This window comes from Mobula hypostoma, chromosome 7 (assembly GCF_963921235.1).
Source record: "Mobula hypostoma chromosome 7, sMobHyp1.1, whole genome shotgun sequence".
NCBI lineage: Eukaryota > Metazoa > Chordata > Chondrichthyes > Myliobatiformes > Myliobatidae > Mobula > Mobula hypostoma.
In genome coordinates this window covers 76949629-76967303 of record NC_086103.1, presented here as the reverse complement: position 1 = coordinate 76967303, position 17675 = coordinate 76949629, and the positions used below count along the sequence as shown (strand labels likewise).

Sequence of the window (17675 nt, the reverse complement as noted above, 5' to 3'; positions counted from 1 at the left end):
GATTCCTGGGTTTTCTCTCCGTTTAGAAAATAGTCTGCACATTTATTTCTACTACCAAAGTACATAACCATGCATTTTCCAACATTGTATTTCATTTGTCATTTTCTTGCCCGTTCTCCTAATCTGTCTAAACCTTTCTGCATCCTACCTGTTTCCTCAACATTACCTGCCCCTCCACCTATCTTCATATTATCTGCAAACTTCACAACAAAGCCATCTATTTCATCATCTGAATCATATATATACAGCATAAAGACATGTGGTCCCAACACCGACCCCTGCGGAACACCACTAGTCACTGGCAGCCAACCAGAAAAGGATCCCTTTATTCCCACTCACTGCTTCCTACCAATCAGCCAATGCTCTAACCATGTTAGTAACTTTCCTGTAATACCATGGGCTCGTAACTTTCCTGTAATACCATGGGCTCTTAACTTGCCTTCTGAAAGTCCAAATATACAACATGCACTGCATTCCCTTTATCTATCCTACTTGTGATCTCCTCAAAGAATTCCAACAGGGTTGTCAGGCAGGATTTTTCCTTAAGGAAACCATGCTGACTTTGTCCTGCCTTGTCCTGTGTCACCAAGTACTCCATCACCTCATCCTTAACAGTTCACTTCCCAACCACTGAGGTCAGGCTAACTGGTCTATAAATTCCTTACTATAGGACTGAACCAAAACCATGGTAACAAGTTTTCTGAAGTTTTGCTTTCAGTTGTCATTGCTTTGATCATATTTTTAATTCTGTGCTCAATTCTGGAAACAAAGGTATTCAGGACCTTTGAGTAACTGTAGGACTGGTAGCTGGTGCTAAGGTATTGGGAAAGTTTAGAGGGAATTGTTCTTTTCATCTTTGAAAGTAATGGATTATTCTAAACAGCAAGTCATACGATTGAAGAAGGAGGCCCAAGTGTAGATGGCTGGATAATAAACCTGGCAATAGTGTCAAATAGATCCTCTTCAGACTAAAAATAATCTGTATGAAGGTGATTCCTGGTCAGAGTAGTGATGAGAAGAGTCTGGAATTATGAGAGAACATTGTTAACAGAGTATGGGAGTAAGGCAGAAGTGTGGAATTCATGTAGGAGATAATTCTGTTGGATGACTGAGCAGTTCTTTTGGAATGATACTGTCTGATATTCTTCCTTATTTTATACTTCCTTTGACCTTGTGCATTTGCATGAATTACTTGAACTCAAAGCACAACCCCTTCAGAATCGAACTTTTAGTGTCAAATGAAAGATGATATCTTCCTTCAGCGATTACCAAGTTTGTTAGTTTATTAAAACTGTATTTCTATTAATATCTTCTTGCTGATCAATAGCTTTTCCTTAATATAAAATGAATATTAATTAACTAACTAGTGAGCATTGGGTGCACTCTTAGAGCTCCAAAGTTTAATGACTTGTGCAAGTAAGAGTCGGTACCTTTTGTGGAGATGGGGTAGAGAAAATTTGAAGAAGACATTCACTTTAGCATGGTAATTGAAATGTATAAATTTGACTGTTTAAAATTGCACAATATCATCTCATTAAATAACAATAAATGAGTTTTAGTTGTAATCAGGGATATATGCTATTTGTAATAAGTTGTTAATTTAAACTTAGACACAAGCGTAGATTGGTTGACACTGTTATACACAATGACATTAAGTTAGAATTTATATGTTAGGTATGGAGTAGTCCTACGAAAGCTTGACTTGATTAAAGAAGCCATTGATGTGTTTGTGGAAGCTACACATAGTTTGCCGCTGCATTGGGGAGCTTGGCTTGAACTCTGTAACCTCATTACTGACAAGGAGATGGTAGGTAATTTTTTTCCTTTCTGCGGAGAATCTATCTTGACAAATATATTTACATAACTTTAATTTATGTATAGAGACTAAGTTATGCCTGTGGATGAGAAAAATGGAGGGTCTATGCTATGTAAGTGGGAAGGGTTAGATTACTCGTGAAGTAGGTTAATTGGTTGGCATGACATTGTGGGCCAAAGGGCCCATGTTGTGCTGTAATGTTCTGTATTCTATATATATTTGTACTGTTCTGTGCTATATATCATTTTTCTCTACAGTGGAAAAATCAGCATAGAATATGTAAGCTTTTAGAATATTGGGATTTGGGCTTAACTAAATTAAATATTTCTGAAGTGTTGCTGATTTAAAAATGAATAAAAGCTAAATTAAACCATTGCATTGCATAGAAGTGCCCTTATTCAGTTCTGATCTGTATTTGAAAGGAAAGACAGACCTCTCGTTGAACTGTTGATCTGGAGTTGGCATCTCTGCCTTTGAAAAGGTTACCTACAACAGTGTACTGTTTCTGATGATTTTCTCTATCGTGAAAAAAGGCAGAGAAATTTATTTTTCTGTAAAATACTTGTTAAAGTTCTGATTGCAATGATTTTAATGTTCACTTGTACACATTGCTGTTACCGAGTACCCTTTGCTTTTTCTCTTGCAGCTCAAGCCCATGGTTCTGCCCAGTACATGGATGAAAGAATTCTTCCTGGCTCACATTTACACAGAGCTGCAGTTAATTGAAGAGGCTCTTCAGAAATATCAAAACCTGATTGACGCTGGCTTTTCCAAAAGTACTTATATCATCTCTCAAATTGCTGTGGCTTATCACAATGTTAGAGGTCAGTATTAGGAGTGGATTGCAGTTGCTTCATTTTTGCATTGATCCAATTGAGACGGGCTTCATTTTAGATTTATATTTATAAAACCTATCATTTTTCAACTTCCATTTCTAGAAGTTAATACTTTATAAAAGTTCACATTAAGATTCTGAAGTACCTCTCAGTGGGATCCCACCACCAAGCACATCTTCCCCCCCCCCCCCACTTTTAGCTTTCGGCAGGGATTGCTCCCTACAAGGCTCCCTTGTCCATTCGTCCCCCCATCTCTTCCCACCGACCTCCCTCCTGGCACTTACCCTTGTAATTGGAACAAGTGCTACACCTGCCCTTACACTTCCTCCCTCACCACTGTTCAGAGCCCCAGACAGTCCTTCCAGGTGAGGCGATACTTCACCTGTAAGTCTGCTGGTGTGATATACTGTGTCCGGTGCTCCCGGTGTGGCCTTCTATATATTGGTCAGACCTGGCACAGATTGGGAGACCATTTCGCTGAACACTTATGCTCTGTCCACCAGAGGAAGTAGGATCTCCCAGTGGCCGCACATTTTAATTCCACATCCCATTCCCATTCTGATATGTCAATCCATGGCCTCCCCTACTGTCATAATGAAGCCACACTCAGGTTGGAGGAACAACACCTTATATTCCGTCTGGGTAGCCTCCAACCTGATGGGATGAACATTGATTTCTCTAACTTCTGTTAATGCCCCTCCTTCCCTTCTTACTCCATCCCTAATTTTTTTTCCCTCTCTTTCCCTCTCACAGTAACTCCTTGCCTGTTCGCCATCTTCCTCTGGTGTTCCCCTGCCCCTTTCTTTCTTCCAAGGCCTTCCATCCTATGATACCCCCCTTCTCCAGCCTTGTATCCCTTTTGCCAATCAACTTCCTAGCTCTTGGCTTCATCCCCTCCCCCTCCTGTCTTCTATCATTTCGGGTCTCCCCCTCCCCCTCCCACTTTCAACTCTTTTACTATCTCTTTTTTCCGTTACTCCTGATGAAGAGTCTAGGCCTGAAATGTCGACTGTACTTCCTCCTATAGATGCTGCCTGACCTGCTGCATTCCACCAGCAACTTTGATGTGTGTTGCTTGAATTTCCAGCATCTGCAGATTTTCTCATGTTTACCTCTCAACCATCAGGCCCCTGAACCAGAGGGGATAATTTCACTCAACTTCACTCGCCCCATCACTGAACTATTCCCACAACCTATGGACTCACTTTCAGGGATCCTTCATCTCATGTTCTCAATATTTATTATTTTCTTCTTTCTTTTTGTTGTCTTTTGCACACTGGTTGTCAGCCCTGTTGGTGTGGTCTTTCATTGATTCTATTATGACTACTGGATTTATTGAGTATGCCCAGGGTTGTATATGGTGACATGTATATACTTTAATAATAAATTTACTTTGGACTTTGGTAACTTATTTTGAACTGACCCAGTTACTCCAGAAATGCTTCACTCTTTCTAACAGCTCATCTTTTACATAAAAAGAACAAAGACAAGTTTGGGGTATTTCATAACTGGGAGTCCTATTAACCTAGTTTTAGATAAGTACATCAGCTTACTCATGCAGGATGCCAGGAAATTTTTTTTTAAATGTGAGGCCTACCCCACTTCTGTGGCATGACAGCAGTTATGTTCCTGGTAGCCTCTAAGGAGATTATAAAGTGCTTTCCAACTATCAACTCCAAGTCTCCCACCACCACCACCAACCATCGCTGTATATTATTTTGTGATATGGCACAGGCAGCTTCTCAACCTTCTCATCCATTACTTTATCCGTAGCAGCATTTCTAAAGCTTGAAACTTACTCTTTCTCCACTGTTCGACAAATTATGCACTTCCAAGTGCCTATCCATTTCTGTTTTTAAAACCTGGATGAAACCTACAGTCCAACATTCTGAGTTCCAGACGATAACTGCTTTGCATTATCTGTATCCTCTCCTTTATATGTTATGGCCTATATTTTGTATCTGTGACTGATCCTAAAACCAAATGCTAATGAAACAGCTTCCCTCTATCTACCTGATCGAACCCGATCACATTGATCTGATCTGCTGGAAAAGAGGCTTTGGCACAGATGTACCATTTGTCTAAAGAAGAAATATATGATTTACAGTTTGTCTATTTAGTAATACCAATGCAGATTTTTCTTTAAAATGCTTCTGATTTACTTAGAACAGTGTCTCATTAAAATTTGATTAGATGCAGACAAAATTAGTTTATCTCAAAAAATATCTTTAATTCGTGAACAACTTGCTTTTAAATTATTTTTTTAAAAACCTAAAATACACATTTTCCATTGTTGAAGAAAGGAGTAGTTATGTTCTCAATAAACTTGACTACACACAGACCTTTTCAAACATATTTATTAGTTCCTTTGCTTGCAAGAGGCTGTCAGATACATGCAATTAGCAGCAATTTCCAGCGCTGATTAATTTAGACCAGGGATGTGTACTTCCAGCACTATTTAAAAATAAAAGTTTAGATGATCATGGAAACTCAGGTTGATTTGAATGCTTGATATTCTATGACAGTTTTAATAAATTGTGCCTTCTTTTTAGACAGTTATGTGTATAAGCTAAGAGCTAAAATTGAAGGCTAAAGCTCTGGCTCGAGTTTCCTAATGTGGAAAACAAAAAAAAAAATTGAAGATGCTGAAATCGGAAACAAAAAACTGAAAAGCTGGAAAATCTCTGCCAGTCAAGTAGCATCTGTGGGATGAGGAATCAATTAACATTTCAATTCTGAGGAGAGTCTCTGACCCAAAACTGATTTATGTTTCGGCAGATGCTGCTTTACTGGCTGGGTTCTTCCAGAATTTGTGTTCCTGTTAAACTGTCCTGATAATTTGTTTATTTAACAAGAAACTAGTCCTTGCCAAATAAATATTCAAAACTCAAATTAAAATCTATCTCTTGTTTTTTCTGGCTAAAATTGAATTAACATCTTATCATTGACATCTGCCTTTGCTGAAGAAGTTATGTGCTACCACAGTCTGATGTCCCTCCAATTCATTGAACGTTTTGTATGTTACTGGGTGTGTGAAAGCAACTGCGAGATGATGACCACTTATTGGCTCAACTAATTTAGACAAGGTGTACCCAAGATTAATTTTTGCTTTTTTTAAAAAAATTGAGCACTTCTATATTTGTTTTGAAGTTGAGATGATATAAACATTTCTCGTTTTAGTTTTATGATTTATAAAGACTTCTTAATTATCAGTGTGCTTTGCTGAACAAAGTATGTTTGCTGGATGAAGAGTTCTTTTGATTCATTATGTTCCAATCTGGATATGTTTGAGCATCATAAGTTCAGGAAATGCTGATTTAGTTTTTCATTTCTTTGCAATCCTTAGACATTGATAGAGCTTTAACCCTTTTTAATGAGTTACGGAATCAAGATCCATATAGAATAGAGAATATGGACACTCTATCCAATCTCCTGTATGTTCGGGTAAGACATAATAGACATGTTCAAAAGTATTCAAAAGTCTAAGAATGTAAGCAACTAATTTCCATCTTGTGTGGTTGAAGAAATCTAACATAATTTACTTAATGGTTTCTGCTTTTTCCTAGAAGTGATACAAAACTTTATTGCATAATGCTTAAACTAGTGCCATATTCTGATAGCAATGTTGTCAAATAATAATAATTTTTCTAATGTAACGATATTTTATGTGACAAAATCTAAATTCTTACAAAATTTAGTTATTTGCTTTGCTCTTCTCTCCTGTCCCTTATTGAATAAAGACCATACAAGTTTCACAAATAACTATTAAGCACTAAAATTCAGCCTCGATACGTTAATGATCAGAGTGAGTGCTCTGATTCAGTGTGAAGAATAGGATGCCTGATTAGTAATCTGTGTCTTGATGACATTGCGCTTGGTGGCGTCGGAACTCCATTCATCCAGGCAGCTAATGATTACTCCAGCATGCTCGTATTTTCACTGAAATCCTGCGTTAACATTAAAGAAATTTCATCTTGCCTGTTGAAATCAACATATTTCAAGTCTTCGAAGCAAGGTTGTGCATTAAAGGAGATTTGATAAACACTCTTTATACAATCAGTTCGGGTTTATTATCACTGATGTATGTCGTGAAATTTGTTTTCTGGCAGCATTACAGTGCAATACATTAAAATTACTATAAGTTACAATAAGAAAAATTTTTAAATAAATTGTGCAGGAAGAGCAAAATACTGAGGAAACATACAAAATACTAGAGGAACCCATATGTAGCAACATATATTGAAAAGAGTAAACAGTCGATGCTTCAGGCTAAGGCCCTTTCTCAGCACTGACTGAGGTATACATAGCGTCACCACGCTCTAGCCCCATCCTGAAACAAGTAAATGGCAACCTCTGGTGATTCCTTTTGGAGGACTGTGCAGTTTCTCATCAAAACAGGAGAATGAGGGAGAAGGATTTGGAAGACTGAAAAGAAACCTGGAAATGCACATATTTAATCTTGGTTTCACAGGAAAGGCAAATTGTGCAATCTGTCTAACCTTTAGTAATTCTAGGGATACTTTTCCTTTTCTGAGTAGAAGTACCAAGTCAATTATTTTCCCAGAGCATCATATTTAAATTATCTTTGATGTGAAAGTGTGAGGACTGTTAGTGTCATCTCAGATTGTATTTGTGCCAAAAGAATTTTCTTACATAAATTTGATTAAAGCAAAATAAAGTAAATAAAAGTTGACTTTAGTCCCAAATGATAGTAAATAATTATGTTTGTTCCCGTTTTTATATTTCAATTAGAACATGAAGCCTGAGCTGAGTTACCTGGCACATAATCTCTGTGAAATCGACAAGTATCGAGTGGAAACATGTTGTGTGATAGGTAAGTGTTGTTTGTTTCAGACAGGTTATTATTGGCAAATAAACTTTTCCTGGGCTCAAGCCAGGTGCAGGTATTGATTATAACCGACGTTTAGATGATGAACGTCCCTGAAGAAGATGGCAGAGTCTGTCATCGAAGTGTCGGTTATAATCGATACCTGTACCTGGGTCGAAGCCCGAGAAGAGTTTGTTTGTCATATACGCTGGGAAAACACTAGATCCTTTTTCAGGGCATTGTTGCTTAATAATTTGATAAACAAACCAAAATACTAATTTGATCTGTTAATGACCATTTAACCCTCTTATTTAGTTGAGACTTGTGAAGGAAGTTTTATCTTCTGTTTGTTGAGTTTCTACACTATTTTGCGTCTGCTACTTTGCAGTGCCCACCTGCAGCCAGTAAGTCATATAAGAACATGGCACACTTTGATATTGATTGACCCTCCTCCCGTTTCTTCCCATGAAAAATGACTGTCGTTGTGCTTGAGAATTAAAATCAGATATAAAGGTTCATGCTTACAGTCTGTGTCGCCAGCCAATGGCACAGAATATTTGGACTCCAAACGTGCCATTCAGTTCTTTTTTGAAGAATTTAAGCAGCATTTTAGATCCACAGTGAAATAAGCATGTTCATTATTATTTTCTCTTTCTCCCACTTTTAATGAGAATATTGAAACACCAAGCAAAAGATTGTCCAGCACACTCGTACCTTATTGAATATAGAGTTGAAGTTTCTCTATATTTAAGACCAACAAGATTTAGATGTACAAGAGAACAGTGATTCTCTTTGGGGAATTTAAAACTGTTATCTTGTCTTCTTGATGGTCTGGAATCCTGCACTGATATTAAAGATATTTCAACTTGCCCATTGAATTCAACATTTTCCAAATCTTTGGAGCAAGGCTGTGCATTATAGGAGCTTAGATAATTACTAGAGAAGTGTCATCATCAGCGTTGATCATAAATGAATATTAGATTAGATCATGAGGACATGCAGTCCTCTTTTATTGTCATTTAGTAATGCATGCATTAAGAAATGAGACAATATTCCTCCGGTGTGATATCACAAAACACAGGACAGACCAAGACTGAAAAACTAACAAAAACCACATAATTATAACATACAGTTACAACAGTGCAAGAATACCATAACTTGATGAAGAACAGGCCATGGGCACAGTAAAAAAGTTCAAAGTCTTTGGAAAATCCCACATCTCACGCAGACGGGAGAAGGAAGAAAACTCTCCCTGCCATGCCTGACCACAGTCCGACTCTGAGTCGTCCGAAAACTTCAAGCTCCGATCAGCCCTCCGACACTGAGTACCGAGCACCATCCCTGCCGAACGCTTCAACCCCAGCCTCGGTCGCCAGCAGCAGGCAAAGCCGGGGATTTTGGGGCCTTCCCTCCAGAGATTCTTGATCACACAGTAGCAGCGGCAGCGAACCGGGCACTTCAAAAATTTCTCCAGATGTTCCTTTGTGCTTCTCATGTCTGTCCCGATCGAGTTAGAATTGTGCACGGCATCCTACTTACAAATACGATATCATTTCACCAGAGAGCTGCGCACACTGCGTCGCGTTGCCATCTTCTCCCGCCTCCCGAGAATAAATGGGGATCTTATCTGAAGATTTTTACTGATGGCTCAGTGGACCCAGAGAGCAGTAGGGCAGGATTTGGGATGTATGTGTCTCAACTTGGAGTTAGGGTTGGTCACCGGGTTTCAGATGGTGTTTCTGTCTTTGTAGCAGAATTATTAGCAATCCTCTGGGCCTTATGGTGGATAGAAGATTCTCGACCATGTAGGGTTATCATCTGTTTGGATTCTGCTGCTGCCTTAGAGGCTATAAAAAGGAATAAATCAAAAGTTCGTCCTGACATAGTTATTGATATTCTCTTAGTGTTGTTTAGAGTAGGGAAGATGGTTTGTGCAGTTAGATTTTCATAGATACCTGGGCATGCTGGGGTGGAGGGAAATGAAATTGTGGATGGCATTGCAAAGTCTTCCTTACAGAGCAGGCAAGTAGAAATTAGAGTTCCCCTAGGCAGAGCAGAATTGAGAAGTAAGATTAAAAAAGGTATAGAGAAGAAGTGGGAGGAGGATTGGGAAAATGAATTAAAGGGCAGGCATTATTTTTCTAGTCACCCATTAGTTAAAAAGGTCTCAGACTGTTACCTTTTAAATCGTAGAGATATGGTGAAATTAAAAAGACTTAGGTTGGGGCATTGTGGGCTAAACTGTTATTTAAAGATAATAGGAAAACATCCTACTGGATTATGTAACTGTGGTAGTCCAGAGACAATCCAGCATGTTTTGCTGAGCTGTAATCGATACAAAATTGAAAGAAGCATGTTGTTCAAGAGTCTATCTGGCTTAAATGTATTTTGGTTTTCTATTAAATGTTTGTTTGGCCATCAAGAGAACCAACATCTGATTGAAGAGTTTATTATTCAGTTTATACGTGAGACTAAGTTATATTCGAGAATTTGAGTTCCTTGAATTTCTATAATTAATTATACATCCTGCGGAGGGCAGTAATACGCCTAGATACATCTAAACTGCCGGAAATAGAAGAAAGAAGTGTCTTGGCCCGAAACTTCGACTTTTACTCTTTTCCATAGATGCTGCCTAACCTACTGAGTTCCTCCAGCATTTTGTGTGTGTTGCTTTGGATTTCCAGCAGCTGCAGACTTTCTTGTGTTTTAGATGATTACTCTTTATACAAAGTAACAGATAATCTTTGGTAATTCCTTTATGGGGGCTGTGCAGTTTCTTGTCAAAACTATGGTTGGCTGCAGCAGGAATGTTCAAACGGGAATGAGGGAAAAGGATTTGGAAGACTTAAAAAGAAACCTGCTTGGAAGGTGCGCATTTAATCTTGGTTTGAATTAAAAGGCAAATTGTTTGGTTAATCTAATCTTTAGTAATTTTTGGGGTATATTCCTGTGTCAATTTGCAATACAGAAGTAGGGTATATCGAATCAGTGGCCTTCATTTGTATTAAAAGTTTTGGTACTGTTTCCATTTATGTTTATATCTTCCATTACTTGAGCATTTCCCATGTATAAAGAATGAAATTTTTATCAATATAAAAACCATTGTCCCAGCCTAATCTTATTCTATTGTGTTGTCACTTTCTAGCCGTTCTCAATTGATGGCATCAGTAAAAGGAAATGTGGTAATCTCACCTCCCAGAAAAACAGTACTCAGACTATTACCTAGCTTGAGTTACCTCACTAAGTGTGGGTTAGGATTCATCCAAAGGCCTTTGGGTCTCTACTGCTTGGAGTTGCTGCAATGAATCTAAATTTCAATAGAATGTTCTCTCTCTTCTATTCAAGGCAATTACTACAGTTTAAGATCTCAACATGAGAAAGCAGCCCTGTACTTCCAACGAGCACTAAAGTTAAATCCTCGTTACCTTGGTGCCTGGACCTTAATGGGCCATGAGTATATGGAGATGAAGAACATATCAGCAGCAATTCAAGCCTACAGGTACTTTCCAGTTGATTGCACTAGGAATCTTGCTCTTTTAAAACCTGTATACATCCAGTCCTTGTGTGCTTTTTACATTCACTCATTGTGGAAATAAGCGCACTCATCCTCACACTCTGGGATATATTTGACCACCAGAGCCCTCTGTTTATCCAACCCATGTTATCTGTAGTTGATTACAAATTGCAAATGTACTACTAGAAGCATCATTTTAGCTGCGTCATTAGTAGATCTTGTTCTCAGGCTTCAAAGGTAATAACATAAGAAATGGGAGCTGGAGTAGACCATTTGACCCTTTGAGCCTGCTTCAGCATTCAATAAGATCATGGCTGATCTAACCGACTCAACTCCATCTACTTGCCTTTTCCCCATAATCCTTAATTGCCCTGCTATGTAAAAATCTATCTAACTGTCTTAACTATATTTAATGAGGTGGCCTCTACTGCTTCTCTAGGCAGAGAATTCCCAGGTTTGCTACTTTCTGGGAAAAGCAGTTCTCCTCATCTCGGTCCTAAATCTATTCCACTGAATCTTGAGACTATGTCCTCTAATTCTAGTCTCACTTACAAGTGGAACCAACTTTACTGTCTCTATCTTATCTATCCCTTTCTTAATTGTATATGTTTCTATAAGAAGCCTTTTCATTTTTCTAAATTCCAACAAGTGTAGTCCTAGGTGACTCAAGTCTCTTCTCGTAAACTAACCTGACCCCTCCATCTCTGAAACTTCCTCTACACCGCCTTCAAAACTAGTATATCTTTCCTCAAATAAGGAGACGAAAATTGCATGCAGTACACTAGGTGCAGCCTCTTCATTACCTAACACAGTTGCAGCATAGCCACCAGAATTGAAGGCCAGCATTCAATTTGCCATCTTGGTTTTCCTTTTTAGCATAGATATATATACACCTAAGGGAGCCAGTTTGTAAATCGGGCATGAGCAAAAGATGTTGGGAATGCCAAGGGTGGAGTACCTCCGGAGAGGTGTGGGACAGGTGGCAGGGAAAGAGTGCCGGGGTGGGGGGTGCTGCAGGTGCAGACACACCCAGCCCTGAGACACCAGGCAAGATCAGTTGATTCCAAACAACTAGTTTATTGATCATTGCACAATGTATCTCTGGTGCTTCCCTTTACCTGCCCCCTTCCAAGTACTGAAAGTTTTGGTGCTTTCACTTTTTTTAATGTGTTGAGCATTTTTGCGTTAACTCGTGTTCAGGCACTGAGTTCTAGAACCCCACCACTTTGAGGATTTTTTTTGCCCATTTGTCTGAGGTCTGGCTTTTGCCTCTTTACTTGGGCAGATAGCTCCGTTCTATTTTCTCTGTCTAGACTTCACATAATTTCAGATATCTCAAATCAGATCAAATTCGATCTCCTCCGTCCCACAGAAATAATCTCAACACATCTAGTCTTTCTTTAGTTAAAATTCTGCAATACGGTCAATACCATTGAAAATCTTCTATATCCCCACCTTGTCCAATCGTACTTTCTGTGAACTGAACTGAAATGTAAGGATCACCAAGCTGCAGCTGTTTTATTGTTTCAAAGTCTTGACATCACCTCTCTTAATCTAGGCTTAGCATAGAACAACATTCTATGCATTTCAAATACTATTTATTGCCTTGACTTCGGTTCCTATAAACTTCATTGTGAAAGAAGTTTACAATTCATATTATGAATTCTTTACAACACCGGTGAAGGGTCTTGGACCAAAAATGTCAACTGTTTATTCATTTCCTTAGATGCTACCTGACCTGAGTTCCTCCAAAATTTTGAGTGCTGTTCTGGCTTTCCCACATCTGCAGAATGACTTGTGTTTGTGAATCCCTTCCTTGGTTTGTTCTCTCCAAAATCTGTTGCCTCACACTTTATTAAATTGAAGTTTATTCTCTGCTTTTCTGTCCACCTGACTTGTCCATTCATATCTCCCTGGAGGCTATAACTTTCTTCTTCAGTGGTACTGGTATTTGAAACTGGGGAATTGTAAGTTTGTTAACCTAACATTTTGAGCTTATAGTTAAAGTAATTGAACAGTTGGAATCTCCTGCCTTCTGTTACTGTCTTGCTCAGTGTATCTACATGCAAATATTTTAATGCCTTGTGCATTTTTATATGCCTTGAGACTTCATTGCATTATTGAGTACTAAATCTGATTTTCAAAATTGTTTTTCTTACTCTGTAAGGCTCTTAAACACAAGGTCTCATCCATTTTCTCAGTGTCAGCTTATTTGCTTCAATGGAGATTTCCTTTCCAGTAAACATATTTGGTCCACTTTTGCTAAAGTAATCTACAGTTGAGTAAAATAGGCTATTTTTTTTGGTGAAGGGATCTGCATATTACTACTCTATGCTGGTGGGTTGAATGATTTGGTCCTTTGTTTCTTTTCGTGTTTTTCTTATGTCCTTGTTGAAGCTTCCAATATATCATCCATCCGCCTTAAGCAGACATTTCTTTATCTGGTTGTAAATTTTTTAAATTAATTATCACCATCTTATCAGAAATTCCTGTAAGTAAAGACAAAGAGCTACTTTTTATACCTTTTTTCTTTGTTGATGTTTTACTTAAAGCTGTGGTACTTTATGGCTTTGGCTTCTCCACCTTATTCATCAACTTGCTTGTATTTAAACCATGCCTGCTATTGCTGTCTGCCTTCCAGCCTTTTTATTTGCCTGCCTTCCTGCCCTGTTTACTGATTCTTTACCTTCTGTTTCCATTCTTACTTCTGAATCTGCACACTGTTTCTCATGCCCTGGCAAACTAAACCCCTCCAAAATGAGTGAGCACACCTCAGGGTGATATTGATCCCGGTTCTGTGGCTGTGCACTCCCCAGGATTGATTAGGTTCCATCTCCACCAGAATCATACCTGCAGACCACAGGAACCTAAATTAATCCTTCCTATTTGTTCCCTCACACTATCTTCACTTTTCTATATTTGATTATATTGTTTCATTATTGTCACGTGTACCAAGTTACAGTGAAAAGCTTTTGTTTGAATGCCTTCCAGACAGATTATTCCATAGACAAGTACACCAAGGTGATAAAATGGAAATCCACGCAGAATGTCGTGTTACAGTTGCAGAGAAAGTGCAGTGCAGGTAAACATGAAGTTCAAAGGGCCTGATGAGGTAGACTGGGAGATCGAGTTCCAGTCTTCGCATGAGAGATCCTTTGAAGATCTAATAACAGGAGGATAGAAGCTGTCCCTGTGCCTGGTGTTACTTGCTCTCAAGTTTTGTTGTATCTTCTGCCCAACAGGAAGGGAGCAAAGAGAGAATGACCAGGGTGGGGGTGGTCATTGATTATGTTGGCTGCTTACCTGTGGCAGCAAGAAGATTTAATGGAGGAGAAGCTGGTTTTGCGTAATGGACTGGGCTGCATTCACCACTTGGCAATTTCTTATAGTCTTGGGCTTGGCAATTGCCATACCAACATCCTAATGTCAATAACCAGCTCCTTGTTTAGCTAAATTGAGGGAATTGTTGTTTAAACACCATTCTGCTAAGTTTATCTTCTTCCTGTGCTCCGTCTAGTCATCACTTAAGATCCGGACACCTCCAAACTTGGAAATGAAGTTAGAGAAGAATTTGGCAACACAATCCTGAATGCATGGGAAGTACTTTAAGATTGAGGACACAGCCTCGCAGGGCAACTGTTTTGATTGTGGTCTGTTGCACAGGAAGTCAAAAATATAGTTGCAGGAGTGGGTGCAGGATTCTACATCTTAGAGTATGGAGATGAGTTTGCTGGGAATTATGTTATTGAAAGGCAAAGCGGTAGATCATAAATAGAAATTTCATGTAGGTGTCTTTGTTATCAGCATGTTGCATAGATGAGTGTACGCCAGGGAGATGGCATCCATCATGGAGCTTTCTTAATGGTAGATGAATTACAGTGGGCCATGGTTGTCTAGGAGGCTGGAGTTGGTGTGTCCTGACCAGCCTCTCAAAGCACCTCACGATGGTGGATGTTAGAGCTACCAGGTGGTAGCCATTAAAGCATCTTTTTTTTTCACACCAGACTGATAGTGGTCATCTTAAAGCATTTAAGAACCTCAGAAAGGAATAGAGAGAGGTTACCAGACACCATTTTTCTAGGCCGAGACTCGTCTCTGCAGCCCCTGGACTGTAAATACACCGAATGAAATTTAGACTACTGTTTATTCACTACAGTCACTTTCAATACTATAGTTCCAAGTAAATGTATCTCCAAACTCCTAGATCTGGGTCTCAACACCCTCCTTTGAAGCTGGATCCTTGACTTTCTGACTAACAGACTGCAATAAGTAATGATAAGCAACAACACATTTTTCATAATTATTCTCAATAATGGTGCCACACAAGATTGTGGCCACAGCCCCCTACTTACTCTCTATACATCCCAACTCTGTGGCCAAATTTGGAATACAAGAAGGAGATGGAGAGCTTACACGAACATAGTATCAGAGCAACAACCTTTCCCTCAATACCAGCAAAATGGAAGTGTGGATCATTGATTTCAGGCAGGGTGGGACGGTGCACATCAGCAGTGCTGGAATAGAGAAGGTTGAGAGCTTTAAGTTCCTAGGAGTGAACATCCATATCTTGTCCTGGCCCAACCATATCAACCCCATAACCTCGACTTCCTCAGGAGGCTAAAGAAATTTGGCATATTCCCATTGACCCTTACCAATTTTTATTGATGAACCATTAGAAAGTATTCTTTCTGGATGCATCACAGTTTGGTATGGTAACAGCTCTACCCATAACCTCAAGAAACTGCAGGGAGTTGTGGACTCAGCTCATCAAGGAAACCAACCTTCCCCTCCATGACTCTGTACACTTCTCGCTGCCCCAGTTAAACCAGTCAGCATAATCAGAGCTGACCCACCCTAAACGTTCTTTCTTCTCCCCTCTCCCACCAAGCAGAAGATACAGAAGCCTGAAAGTACTGTTTGTACCATCAGGTCCAAGGACAGTTTCAATCCCACTATTGCAAAACCATTCAACAGTTCCCAAGTATAAAGTGGACTCTCAACCTCATTATGACCTTGTGCCTTATTGTCTACCTACACCACACTATCTCTGTAACCAACACTTAATTCTGCACGCTTGTTGTTCTTCCTTGTATCATATCATATCAATGCACTATTGTGATGAATTGATCTGCGTGGATGGTTTTTCACTATCTTGGTACATATGAAAATAATAAATTAAATCAATTCAACAATGTCTGCAAATATTCATAGAATAATACTAACTTGTAAGGCTATCCATTCTATTCAGAACTCTCAAATAATTAAATCCTTGCTTGCTGCTGCAATACCAAGAAAATAAATCAGACATAAAAGCGATAATTGACATTTGGCAGTGACATTCTACAACAAAATTATTGAAATTGAACAACATAGTTTCTCTTCCAGAAACTAAATTAATCAAGCCCACAAATACTGTGGCTACAAGAATAGGTTAAATGGCAAATATCTTGTAGTGTAATTTATTTCTTAAATCTCCCCAAACCATGGACCATCATTTGCAGAATCCAAGTCAGTATGTGTTGGAGAAAAAATTCAAATACCCAGGTAAGCGTAACTCCACCAGCATGCAGGAAAGTGAATGCTACTTAGAACAAAGCGGCCACTTGTTCAGCAGTCAATTCTACTTTCATGGTGCTGCAGTATCTACAAAATGCACTGCAGCAGCTTGGAGGCTTCTTCTGCAGTAATTTCCAAACTGGTGACCCTATTAACCCTGAAGGACAAGAATAGTGGGTGCAAGGGAGCTTGGGTTCCCTTCCAAGTGCCACAATGTTTTTGGTTTGGAAATATTATGTTCTTGCTTTATTGTCGTTGAATCTGAATTACAAAATCCTACCCAAAAATACTCTGGGAGCATCCTCACGATTCCTACGATACAGAAAGATGCCACACTAATACCTTCTCAAGAATAATTGGGATGGGTAGAAATTGTTATCTTTGCCACTGATACTTGTATCCATTAATTTCTTGTGCCTGTTTTTAACATGATTCCCTTTTAGCCTCTCCTTATTCTTTAGCTCATCTACCATAAACTTATTCTCTACCCTTGCGTAAAGAGCAAATGGAAGTTAATAGTTACAGCTCCGTTGATCATATGGCTCAGCTGCTGTGCTCTCAGCTCTTTTACCAAGGGTTGGTCCATTACCTGTCACTCACCTGCAGACCCTGTTCTACCTTTCTCCTGCTCCCTGCCCTCTCACCTAACTTCTCTGTCATCCTTCCCCTATTTGCCTTCTACAAACTCAACAAATGGTTTGTGTTATTAAATCAGATCCAGCAATTTAAACTTACTGAAGTACTAAAATAAATGCAGAATTTCCGCATGTGGCTTATTCAGCTTTTTGAGCTGTCCACTGTTTCTTTGAATCATGCCTAATCTGTACAACTCTAAATAAGTAAACTAATGATGTTGGTTTTAAGACGTACTTAGATTGATACCGCTGTTTGGAGGGTGGATCTGAATACTATGTTTCCATTAACTTGGTTGGGAAAAAGTATTTTTTTGCTTCTGAAAAGCCAATAAGAAGCTAAGAACTAGAAGTAGAAGCTGTTAGTGAGCTATTCAATCCCTTCAACTCTGCTATTCAGTACCATTTTTCTGTTCTAAGCCCTTGATTCCTTCAGCATCCAAAATTCAATTGATTTCTATGTTGAATATACCCTAGCCTCCACAGATGCCAT

The 17675-nt window shown here is 39.0% G+C and overlaps 1 protein-coding gene across 1 annotated transcript in view; it reads left to right on the top strand.

Moving 5' to 3' along the window:
- cdc23 (CDC23 (cell division cycle 23, yeast, homolog)) overlaps window positions 1–17675 on the top strand; it is a 38806-nt gene that overhangs the window by 12413 nt on the left and 8718 nt on the right. The window contains exons 6-10 of the mRNA XM_063053652.1: window positions 1675–1807; window positions 2463–2640; window positions 5999–6096; window positions 7405–7486; window positions 10826–10979. Coding sequence (XP_062909722.1) covers window positions 1675–1807; window positions 2463–2640; window positions 5999–6096; window positions 7405–7486; window positions 10826–10979 — 645 coding nt within the window. The remainder of the gene's footprint in view (window positions 1–1674; window positions 1808–2462; window positions 2641–5998; window positions 6097–7404; window positions 7487–10825; window positions 10980–17675) is intronic.